The sequence below is a fragment of the Panthera tigris genome, chromosome B4 (genome assembly GCF_018350195.1).
Source record: "Panthera tigris isolate Pti1 chromosome B4, P.tigris_Pti1_mat1.1, whole genome shotgun sequence".
NCBI lineage: Eukaryota > Metazoa > Chordata > Mammalia > Carnivora > Felidae > Panthera > Panthera tigris.
Window position 1 is genome coordinate 53,305,733 of NC_056666.1, and position 12,889 is coordinate 53,318,621.

The following is a 12,889-nucleotide window of genomic DNA, read 5'->3' on the forward strand; positions in this document are numbered from 1 at the left end:
TTGGTATCTTTTCCTCTTCTGATTAGAACACCAGTCCTACTGAATTAAGTCCCTACTCTTATGGCTTCATTTAACCTTAATTATCTGCCTAATAACTCTATCCCCAAGTGCAGTCATATTAATGTTAGGGCTTCAACATCTGAATTTTGGAGGGACATAATAGTCTATATACCAAAGAATACCCAGGATAGACTCTTAAGTGAAATGAAGGAAAATGTAGAACAATGTTCGTTGTATGATGCATTTGGTGTAAGAAGTATGGAAAAGTGGAAATATTATATGCATATGCAAATGTATTTGCTAATATTTAAAAAAAGAAACAAAGGAAGTATAAACTAAAAACATGATGATGATGGTGGTGGTGGTGACTGTAAGGGAAGAAAGGGAAAAAGAGAGGACAGGATGGAAAGTAGAGTTTGTAAATGTGACTCTTATTTATGTTTTAATTTGAAATTATGCAAAGGTTTTCTATAATTAAAAAACAATGGAAAGAAACTCAGACATTTTTCAAACAAACTGAAACTAGCTGTATATCATATAAGAGGGCATAACCATAAAGAAAAACATTTAGACTTAAAAGGACATGATCATTACCAAATCCACATAGCCTCACTACATTTTGCAGTCTTATCTTTAATATTAACATTGGTATTGTTATGTTGAACTATTACATATTTTTAGATAAAACAAATGAGATGTTAATATAATTAGAATCAGTATTTTCAGCCCAATAGAAAGGTGATAAAAGCATAAAATAGTACAACCCATTCTTAAGTAATGGGAAGATGACCAGGAAAAGTAAGGTACACAGGGGTTAGGTTTGTTATGGAGATTTAGCTGTGTGCCTTCTCCTTTGCTAAAAGCCTCTTGGAATTAAGAATCATCCTTCTCTCCTTGGTACAGAGAGGGGAACCCTCTTACAAATGGAGATTTCTCTTATAAATGTAAATTTCCCCTACAAAAGGAAACACGTTCTATCTTCAGGGCTTCTCCTGTGCCTTCTGTTTCTCAAAATAACCTTTATGCCAGAGGAAGATGATGATGTGGCATATCCCGGTCTCCTCTAGGTACCCTATTACCTCCAAAGCAGTATTATTTTTAGTTTGAAAGTAATTGGTTCCAGAGACTCATTCATTACAAAGATGTGTGTATATTTTTAGAAGCAATTATTTGTTTTCCACACAGCAGGAATCCCAGCTCCCGTGTATTTTGGAATTTTGATTGACACTTCATGCCTCAAATGGGGATTTAAAAGATGTGGAAGTAGAGGATCCTGCAGATTATATGATTCAAATGCTTTCAGGTACTGTATCATCCTCATTCCTGCATCTCACTGCTACAGCATCCCAGGTTTGCCCAATGAAATTGGCAGTAAACATTCCTTATGTAGTTTCACTGCAGAATGATAATGTAACTAAGAGGTGTGTTCTATTTTATAGAATAATTTTATTATTCACTTGGCTAGACCTGTGTTTGTCCCCATTCCTAATCTCGACTCCCATCTTAAATGAGTAATCATTTTTTTTAAAATGCACAAAAGATTCCAGAATACAATAGAATTTGGCAACTTTATGCGCACAAGTGGGTAATTCTCTGGAGCTCAGAAGCATTTAAATTTAGGTCACATTTTGGGTTCAATTCTATTCTTTTTTAAACTGAGCCAAACTGTCCCATTTACGTCAGATATAATCCCCCTGGGCAAGAGTTGGATTTGGCTCTAAATCCGTCTAGCTTTTATTGCCAAACTGATGTTCAATTATTCCAGTACTTGAGATGCATAAAAGTAAAAGGTTTTTTCTGTGTGTATGAGTGTGTATGGAGCTGAGGGGCATGGCTTTTTCACTATGGTGTCATTCAGTTCAGTTCATCCAACACTTAGTCCCCTTATTGCTTAAAGCAATGCTTCAATGGCTTAAAAGCAGGAAGGATTTTTTTTTTTTTTTTTGATTTACAATCTGAGCATTTTCTGGAGAAATAAACTTGGTGCTGAACTGTGTAAGTTGGAAGCTGGATATGAATTGAGCCAACCATCTTAAATAAGTTTGTTTGATTTAATAGGCTTTGATGTTATGTGAGAAATTTATTTTGGTTTGAAAGGGACTTGATCTGTGAGTAGAATTTGTGCTTTGCTCACATTTGCTAAGGCTGCATTCACTTTAATGTAAAGACAATGTATTTCAGTCAGAGACTGAGTATGTGTACAAGGTGACCAGAATAAATCATTTAACCTGTCGTGTTTTATGATAGAATGAAGAACTAAAGTCTTCTTATTGAAGAAAGTGAATCAAACCTCATTCTGCTCTACTAAGAGCTCTGATTCTCCCTTAACATTGCTCCTTTTTTTTTTTTTTTTTTTTTTTTTTTTTGTAGAAGTGCATCTGGGCAAGTTTCAAGGGTAGGGTAACCACATAATTTATTATTCAACCTGGACACTTTTGAGAGTGAAATGGGCACTATTAAAAAGTACACTGGGATAACACCAGCATAAGCTAGGACTGTTCTGGACAAATAGGCATATGGTCACCTGGTTTAAGGGAATAATTTACAGAGAGGATGGAACTGATTATGTAATTAGTAGTAACTAAAATTATGGCATCACTAAGAGATGGCTTTATATTAGTACACTGTCTTCAGTAGTCTGCCCAATGTTCACAGAAAGCTCTTTTATAGCCACTGAATCTGCATTCTTAAAGAAAATCATCCTCATGATGGTTTCATTGGTAGATCGGTTTTATTGACATGATATTTATTGATTAACGTTGCCTTCCTTTCACACTTTGAAGTTGGATAGTTGCAATAATTGTGATTGAGCGTCTCTCTTCTTTTAGACACATATATCTGGGACTAACTGTGATGCTGGGCACAGTGTCTATTTTCCTAAGTATTGCAGTACTTTTCACTTTAAAGAAAAATTGTGTTTCAAAACATAGAAGCTTCAGAACCAAGAGAGAAGGAACAATGGTGTCTACAACAATCAGGAAGGAAAACTGTACTACAGGTGATCATTTGCTACAACCCAACTACTGGCCAGGCAAGGAAACACAGCTTTAGAAAGATTATGACTTGAAGCCATGTTTTCTAATTTCTGGAAATTCTGCAAATAGATTTCAATCTAAAGGGTTTTAAAGTGTAATTTTTTTTTCTCCTTTCAAAAGATGTCTTGGATTTTGACCCTAGGTATTAGATGACGTATCTGATAACAAATATAATTAAACATATAACAGACAATGTAGATAATAAAGTTCATCTAAACCTTTTAATTCATTATATTATCTATATAAATTACTTATATTATTTACTCGTCCTGCTAAATTTTGCCTTGTGCCCATTGATATAGTAGCCGTATTCCTAGTAGAACAAGTGTCCTAATAGTCTAATGGCTGTGTGTAATTTCTAAACTGAGATACTTGTCAAGGGGGAGAGAATACTGTTAAAAAATTAAATTATATCTTGGCCTCCTTTAAATATGACCTTAATGCAGATGTTAGGATAGAGTCAGAACATGTAGAGAAAGATATTTTTAAGCTCTTCCTTTTTTTTTTTTTTTTTTTTTTTGAATACAGTAATTGATACAGAAATGTATAGTGGCAAATAATCTTGGGGGATTAGAATTTTGGATTATTACCTATTCTACCATTCATTATATGTGCATTGTGTGTGATGCTTAAAGTGACCATGGTGGTAAAGTAATAAAATTAATATTAACATGCTTTATTGTCCTTCTATAAATTTAGTGGATTAAAAATATTGGTAACACAATACTGTCCCAATTTGAATGTAAGCTGTTCCACACGTATGCACGTGACGTTATCCTAAAACATATTTGAAAGTTGAATTTCTGAAAGTACAGTAGCCGTAGGTGTTATAACAGGAATGCAGACTTGAGGGGTTGAGTGATGGTGTGGTTCTTGGGTGCTCTAACTGGCACTCATCACAGGGCCTAATGGTTTCTGGGCAGGTTGCTGACACTGCTGTGGCCTGCCAGATAGCTCTCTGTTTCTGGACAACTGAATAAGTCAGGGCAGCCCTTTCCTCTTTGCGGGCTTCCTGGTGCTCCTCTGAGAAGATATAGTAGGCTCAGTGGTCCACCATCTTTAATCGTCAGCTCTATTATGTACTATATTTTTCTGTCTCCACAACAGCTGCATAAGAGGGGCTTGGGCCTCACAAGAAAAGCAGAATTAAGGTAGAGACCGCCCCAGTGGAATCTCGAAATTGTACTGCAATTATTAGCAGCCTATACAACAAACAGAATGTGCAATCAGGAAACTCCCAAAAATAAGTTTTTTGAGGAGTTTCTTGGAGCCTGTGTCCAACAAGAAGGTCTAGCTCAAAAAGGTAATAGTCTTCAACAATGGAAGGATAATATAGTACAAACAAAATAGTTTGCTGTCTTTTCATTTTTCCATTACATACCAATCCTGTAAGTATGAATAGAAAAAAAAAGAGATGGAAAGTTTAGGATGGAGAGAAGAGAAAATTTCCTTTAAGTGTATATTCATTTTGTCATTTTATTTGAATTAGTGATGCAAGATTTTCTCATATTTTACTATTTTTGAAAATGAAAATAGACGGTTTTTTGTTTCAAGCATGCCTACATCAGACCTGCTGCTGATGTGCTAATGTGAGAGCAGGAATTCTTTTTTGTCATCTCAGTATCAATCTTACCCACAATAAATATTTACCAAGTTGGTGAGGGAGTATACTTGTCAAGAATTTGCTCTGTAGAGATATAATTAAAGTTCAAGCTCTTCATCCTGTCTCCCACATCCTCTTTATTTTTTAAACATTTGTAGCAATATCATGAAAAATAATTTTTTTGCAAGTAAATCTGTAAACAGAATCTTATCCAATTTACTCTTGATAACTTGAAAAATGAATGTTGGCATGAAAGTTGATTGAATGATCTTTTTTTGTTAATGTACTGTCAGTGAAAAGGAACCATATTTTTATACATAGCCATTAATTCAACAAGTGGAATTCTGTATATGAAACTCAAAAATATGGCATATGATTTAGTATGATTTAGTGGGAATTGAATTTGCAAAGAGAAACCCTGATTATTTTAGATGAGTAAATTCATCTGACAGAAATAAGCAGGCTTTTTATGCCTCAAAAAGCACATGATTATTTTTTTTTTCTAACAAACCAAACTTCATTTCAGAGGTCAAATAAATTCCCTCAGTCCTAGGGCCAGACATTTGGAGGTCAAGCCTTGACTGACATGTGGGAATCTCACAGTTGCTCCATATTCAATGGGTCACTTTATTCTCTTATTCTCCAGCCTTTAGAAGTGGCCAGCACCTCAAATGAACATCTGATTCTCTATAATTTTCAGACAGGTCAATCTCCAGCTATGCCATTTTATAAATGGAGTGACTTAAATTGGATTAAATGACTTACCCAAGGTGGAGGGGGACAAATTAATACCGGGTTCCTCCAATACATCATGATGCCTCTAAAGCAGGTAATAAAAATGTTCTGAAATTCTTAAAAACTAGAAGAATTTTTGTGACAATTAGCATTTAAGAAATCTCCACTTACATATTACATATTTATATCCTCATACCTAAAGGGAGGTTGAAAAAATACATTGACTACAGCATATAATCGAGAATAATTTTAAAAACAACTATTAAGTTACTTTATAACTATTAAGTATAATAATATTAAGCACTCTCCATATGTGTGCTGAGTGCTTTAGACACATTATCTCAATTTCAAATATCAAAATAACATTATGTGGTAGTTATAATTACTGATATTTTTAGAGGAAAAAACTGAGGTTTAGTGAGTTTTAGTGACTTATTTAAAATCATCAAGTCCTAGTAGTTGGTTGAGCCAAGATTGAAATTGAGTTTTAGCCGTTTTGAACAGTCATATTATGCCTGTATTAATCTATATCCTAAATTGTCACCTTCCACTAACTCTTTTAAAAATAAAAAATTCATACATCTACACATTTACATTAGAAGAGTTTTAACATACCAAAACAGGCACATCATCTAAAAAAAAATCAAATAATACAGAAGGATTTAAAATGAAGAGTAACAGTCCTCCACCCCAACTTCACTTTTGTTCCTCAAAGGCAATTACTTCTAATTAGTTTGGGTTGTTGGTTTTTCAAAATAGTCATTTCCACATCTTTAAATAATATGTTTGTACCACTTTCTTGACTTACCAACTTTGGGCAATGTCTATTGACTGTCTGATAGATTAGGAGTTATGTCTCTCATTCCTTGTAATTAGTACTAGTGAGGTCACTATTCTGAGTTCCTTGAATGTCACATCAATACCTCCATTTCTTGTTCAATAAACATAAATCATATCATGTTTCCCCACTTTGTGCATTGAAGACCTTGGAGCTTCCTCCCTTCCCTCGATGTCTCCAAACTCTCTTTATCTCCTTTCTGTTCCCTGTATTTTTATTTTAACTTGACAACATGTTTAATCAGCTCTGTAACCATTCCATCAGGAAAAGCCTGAATGGTTATGATTAAGCTCAATGCCATCTACTGTTGAAGACACAAAATCTCACAATTAGGAAAAAAGAGAGAAAAAGAATAACATATTTATTGAGGACCAACTATGATCAAGCATTAGAGGTACATTAACATATTTAAGTGTTAATAATGACGATGTAAAAAAATGTTATATGTTTGAAAAATTTTAGAATTTGCCGTTAATGATAATTCTCACACAAGTGCAGAAACTTTAAGATGTGATGATGTACATTGCTGATCTCTTCAAGAGGATGTGTAACTCAAACTCATTTGGTATTAAATTGACTTTTTGTTAACAAGTCTTGGGCCTAACTAGTTTTCTTCAATGCAATGTATTAAAAATACAATTTTATCCTCCTCCTTTTAATTTTTTTTTTTTTTTTTTTTTTTTTTTTTTTTTTGCTATCTTATATGTCGGCTTCTGGTATCAGGCTTATGCAGTTTTGTAAAGTTAACTGGTAAACTATTTAGTTTTTAAGGTTCTGGAACAGATTTTATAACATAGGAAATATCTGTTTCTTTTACATTTGAAAGAGTGCTTCTAGCTTTTTAAAGAAATAATATTTTTAAATTTAAAATTTTTTAAATATTTAAAGAAAAATATTTTTAAAAGTTTTTGATTGGTTATTGTAGCTTTTTTTTTTTGAAATCTGCTTCCTGATTCAACAAATTGTATGTTTTCCAGGAAATTCTAAATTTTTCTTAACTGCTTATTTATTTTTGAGACAGAGAAGATGCAGGGAAGCAACAGAGAGAGGGGGAGACTGAGGATCCAAGGCAGGCTCCATGCTGTCAGTGCAGAGTTGGATGTAGGGCTGGAGTGGGTGAGATCATGACCCAGCTGAAATCAAGAGTCGGTCGCTTAACTGACTGAGCCACCCAGGCACCCCCAGATTTTTTAATTTCATAAAATTAGAGCACATAACCTCAACTTGCTATTACACTCTTTTCTCATTCCTAATTTTATGACCGAGTTTGGCTTTTTTCTGAATTTTGCTTAACAGGGAATTATTTTCTTGAAATTTTCAAAGAAATGGCTTTTGGATTCTGTTTCTCTGCTACCTAATTGATTAATTTTTGTTTTTTACTTTACTTCTGCTTTCTTTAGTCATGCTTTAAAAAAATCTTTACCTAAATTCTTGATTTGTAAGCTTATATCATTTACCATAGTAAACAATATCTCTTACAGTAAAAATTTGCGTATAATTAAAAGGTTTGCCCTAATGTAGTACCAATGATGTTTTTGTAATTGTTTACAAATACATTCTTGATTTTCAATTTGATTTAAAATTCCTATTTGCTCTAAAAGGAGAATGATTTAAAATTTCTCTGTTTGGAAATTTTAATTTAAATTTGCCTTTTAGTTTTCAGATTAATCACATTTACAATTAGGGAATGTAGCCTATTCATTTTATCCTTTTGGAAATTTATAAAAGGTTTAAACCAAAGAAGTTAATTTATGAATATTAATAAGTTCAGGTTTTGAAAATAAAGGATGTTTATTAATGATAAAGGACAATAATAAATATATATGTACCATATCAAACCAATTAATTATGCACCTCCCATCTTTTTTTTTTTTTTTTTTTTTTTTCAACGTTTTTTATTTATTTTTGGGACAGAGAGAGAGACAGAGCATGAACGGGGGAGGGGCAGAGAGAGAGGGAGACACAGAATCGGAAACAGGCTCCAGGCTCCGAGCCATCAGCCCAGAGCCTGACGCGGGGCTCGAACTCACGGACCGCGAGATCGTGACCTGGCTGAAGTCGGACGCTCAACCGACTGCGCCACCCAGGCGCCCCTCTTTTTTTTTTTTTTTTTTAATATATGAAATTTACTGTCAAATTGGTTTCCATACAACACCCAGTGCTCATCCCAAAAGCACCTCCCATCTTTTGATATTATTTTCTTTCCTGTTTTTTAAAGCTTGAGAGTAATCATATATTAAAATCTTTCAATATAATTGAAAAAGTTTTATGAATTAATTCCATTTTTTCAAAAATTTTTACTTGTAGAACTTAATGTGTTTTATAGCTATCATGTCTTTATGAAGTATAGATTTGATTTTCTAAAAAATATGTGTAATATATATTAATATGTTATATTAATATTTATAGTTAATTTTTTGAATTTTATTTTAATAAAAATATTGCTACTTCTGTCTTCATTGATTATGTTTACATGATGTATCGCTGTTCCTACCTTTATTTTTTTCAATTTTCTGTGTTCTGCTTAAGGTTAGAAATTTATTAACAGTATAAAATTGAATTTTCTAAAATTTTACCTTATCTAAAATTTTGTCTATTAGCAAATATATTTAATTGTCATACCTGATGTTTGGTTTTCCTCTTTTATATTATGTATTGCATTTGGTTTTACTTTTCCTGGTATCTTCCTTTATTCTTCCATATGTATATGTGCTATATTTTTGCTTTTAGTTTTTACTAACAGTATGGAAATCATAGCCACTTCTTTAGCAATTTGAAAAATATTTTGCAATTGGTTGTCTAAAAATTATAAAAATATACATTAATACTATTTTTCTCTTCTGAAAAATGCAAAAGAATCAAATAATAAATGCTGTCTATTGACTCCCTTTGTGTAAGATTAAACATTTAAAATGTTAAATTTAAAAGACTTGAATGTAAGAACAAGCCATAAAACTCCTAGAAGAAAGCATAGGAGGTAAGCTCCTTGACATTAATATTGGCAGCGATTTTTTTGGATTTGACACCAAAAGCAAAAGCAACTAAAGCAAAAATAAACAAGTGGGATGACATCAAATTAAAACAAACAAACAAACAAACAAAAAACAAAAAACTTCTTCACAGCAAAGGAAACCCACAACAGAATGAAAAGGCAACCTACAAAATGAGTGAAAGTATTTGTAAATCACATAGCTGATAAAGGGTTAATAGTCAAACTATATAAAGAACTCCTACAACTCAATAGCAACAACTTAATCCAATTTAAAAATGGACAGAAGAACAAAGTAGACATTTTCCAGAGAAGACATGCAGATAGCCAACAAGTAAATGAAAAAATGTTCAGTATCACTAATCATCATGGAAATGAAAATCAAAACCACAATAAGATATCACTTCACACTTGTTTAAATGGCTATTACCAAAAAGACAAGAGGTAATAGGTGGTTGACAGAAATGTGGAGAAAAGGAAGCCCTTGTGAACTATTGGTGAGAATATAAATTTGTGCAGCCATGATAGAAAACAGTATGGAATTTCCCCAAAAATATAAAAGTAGAACTACCATATGATCCAGGAATTACACTTCTATCCAAAGGAAAAGAAAACAGGATATTGAAGAGACATATGCACTTCCATGTTCACTGCAGCATTATTCATACAGACAAGATTTGGAAACAATCCAAGTGTCCATCAGTGGATAAATGGGTAAAGAAGATGTGGTATATATATACAATGGAATGTAATTCAGCCATGAGAAAGAAGGAAATCCTGCCGTTTGTGACAACATGGATGGACTTTGAGGGCACTGTGCTAAGTGTAATAAGTCAGCTAGAGAAAGACGAATACTACATGGTATCACTTACCTGTGAAATCTATTTAAAAAAAGATTAAATTCTTAGAATCAGTAGAAGAACGGTTATCAGGGGCTAGAGGGTGGGAGAGATAGGGAGAGGTTGGTAAAAGTGTACTGACTTTCAGATATAAGAGGAATGAGATCTGTGGATCTACTATTAAACATGGTGATCATCATGTTTATGATGTTGTAGTTGATGACACTGTATTGTATAACTAAAATTGCTAAAAGAGTAGAACTTAAATGTTCTCACACACCAAAAAAGTGAGGTTATGGATGGGTTAATTGACTAGATGGGGGATTCTTTCACAACACATATGTATATCAAATCACAACTGTGTACACTTTAGATATCTTACAATTTTGTGTGTCAATTTTACCTCAATAGAATTGCAGTTTAATTTTAAAAATTAAACTTAAAAATTGTTTTTATTTTCTATTTCCTCTTTTCACAATTCCAAGTTTGTTTTACTAATGTAATCAAAGATCTAAGATATAAATTATTAATAAATTATTTTTATGTGTCTTCTGTTTGGTATATAAACAAATCCACAAGGAAAATATCATGCATGCATCCTTTTGCTTTATATTTATTTCTTTAAAATACATTCCTAGAGATAGAATGTTTCAAATATACTAACCAGTGGCATTCCAAAAGGGAAAGACAATAGAACCTCACAAACAGCATTTGAAAGATTAGCTGTGCTCAAACTTCACCAATTTATCAAATTTACAAATTAAAAATGGCATTTCACTGTTTTGATTTTCATTTTTGCTAGTGTATTAAAACTTACATATCGGGGCGCCTGGGTGGCTCAGTCAGTTAAGCGTCCAACTTCGGGGCTCAGGTCATGGTCTTGTGGTTTGTGGGTTCAAGCCTTGCACTGGGCTCTGTGCTGACAGCTCAGCCTGGAGCCTGCTTTGGATTCTGTGTCTCCCTCCCACTCTGCCCCTCCCCAGCTTCCACTCTGTTTTTCTCTCTCTCTTTCAAAAATAAACATTAAAAAAATAAATTTTGTTTAATGTGAATTTTGACTTAAGTGTATTTTTAAATTCTATAATCATATACTCCTGTATAGAATCTAAATTTATAAATGTGCTTAAAATAATTTTCTTGCCTTATGATGATATGATTACCTGCATTTATCTGTGTTTTATTTTTTTTTTAAGTTTTTTTTTATAATGTTTTTTTTTTAATTTTTTTTTTAACGTTTATTTATTTTTGAGACAGAGACAGAGCATGAACGGGGGAGGGTCAGAGAGAGGGAGACACAGAATCTGAAACAGGCTCCAGGCTCTGAGCTGTCAGCACAGAGCCCGACGCGGGGCTTGAACTCACGGACCGTGAGATCATGACCTAAGCTGAAGTCGGCTGCTTAACCGACTGAGCCACCCAGGCGCCCCTATCTGTGTTTTATGATTTAGTTCTAAAAATATTTAATGTATCTGGATTTATTTTGATATAGTAGTGTTTACAAAGGTTTTTTAAAGTACACCCAATATGGGGCTCAAACTCACAATCCTAAAATCAAGAGTTGCATACTCTACCAACTGAGCCATGCAGGTACCCCTTGATGTAGTATTTTGAGATAAGGAACCTAATTATTTCAACAAATTGTTAGCCACTTGCCCTAAATACTATGTGTTTAATAATCTATATTCGCTGCCTTTGCAAATTATTAAATTATGAGTGTCTGGGTTTTCTAATCTCATTATTATGCCTATTTCTGTCCAGGATCACACAATATAAGAATTATATATATAAAGTATAAAAATACATTTTAATTTCTGACAGCATATGCCTTTCTTCATATGATTCCCTCTCAAAGTCTCTTAGATATATTCATTTTTTTTCTTCTAGATACATTCATGATTGTTTTGTCAGCTTCTAAAACTATCTAGTTGAGACCTAAGAGACCATTTATTTATAATCTTTATATATATGGCATTTATACATAATGCATATTTCCTTGGAGTCCATAATGCATGTTAGTATATGCATTTTTTTACTCCACATAATCTTAAAGATCAATGTTTCTTTCCATTGTAGATTAAAAACTTGAGTCCATAAAAGGATTATATAAATATACTTGACTTGCTAAGGTTGTAGTGTCAGGTTTTGACAGAGTAGAAGCTTAAACCCATATCTGCTGATGCCTAGTCTAGTGCTCTTGACACTCACTATATGTGGTTGATATTGTTTTAAAGCCCCCAACCAGCAGAGATAGTGATATGATACAGGGTACCATATATCCAGGATATTCAATTTTGATTTTGAAAGAATCAAGTTTTCAACTCTGTTCCACAATTTTTGCCTCTATCTAAACAATAAAATTAGTTTGCCTATGTTGTTGTTTTTATTTTTCCTTTTTCTTTCTGGTATAGATTTCTAGGCTGGCTAAAGTGGTTGACTTGTAAAAAAAAAATATTTCTATATTTGGTAGCTCATACAACGCAAAGAACCTCACAATGATAGTAGGGCTGACTAATGAACACAGAGTACCTACCACCACAGTAATCAGTGTCAGCACTGGAGGTGAACTCAGAAGTCATTAGTCAACAGGCAGGAGGATCAGGACCACTGAAGTGAAAGTTCTCATAGACACAAAATCAAGTTACTTACTAGCAGTGTGTGGGTTGCTGTGCTAGCTGGGTGCCCTCTTACCACCAAGACCTGTCATTGACCAACCTGAGTTGAAAATCAAGGCCTTTGAAGTTCAAAGTAGACTAATCTGGATAAAAACTGGTTTGAGAAACCCTGATAACTTTATAAAGCACTCACACTGATACAATGTATAATTTTTGGCATCATATATGTATATTTAAT

The 12,889-nt window shown here is 33.2% G+C and overlaps 1 protein-coding gene across 5 annotated transcripts in view; it reads left to right on the forward strand.

Annotated features, from left to right (window-relative positions):
- SLCO1C1 (solute carrier organic anion transporter family member 1C1) overlaps positions 1–3,088 on the forward strand; it is a 67,379-nt gene extending 64,291 nt beyond the window's left edge. For 4 of the 5 annotated variants that reach the window (XM_042991861.1, XM_042991865.1, XM_042991863.1 and 1 more), the window contains 2 exons: positions 1,186–1,303; positions 2,829–3,088. In XM_042991861.1, the coding sequence (XP_042847795.1) occupies positions 1,186–1,303; positions 2,829–3,051 (341 nt within the window). In that variant the 3' untranslated portion in view covers positions 3,052–3,088. The remainder of the gene's footprint in view (positions 1–1,185; positions 1,304–2,828) is intronic. The other variant, XM_042991864.1, reaches the window with a different exon arrangement.
- Positions 3,089–12,889: the final 9,801 nt, after the last annotated feature.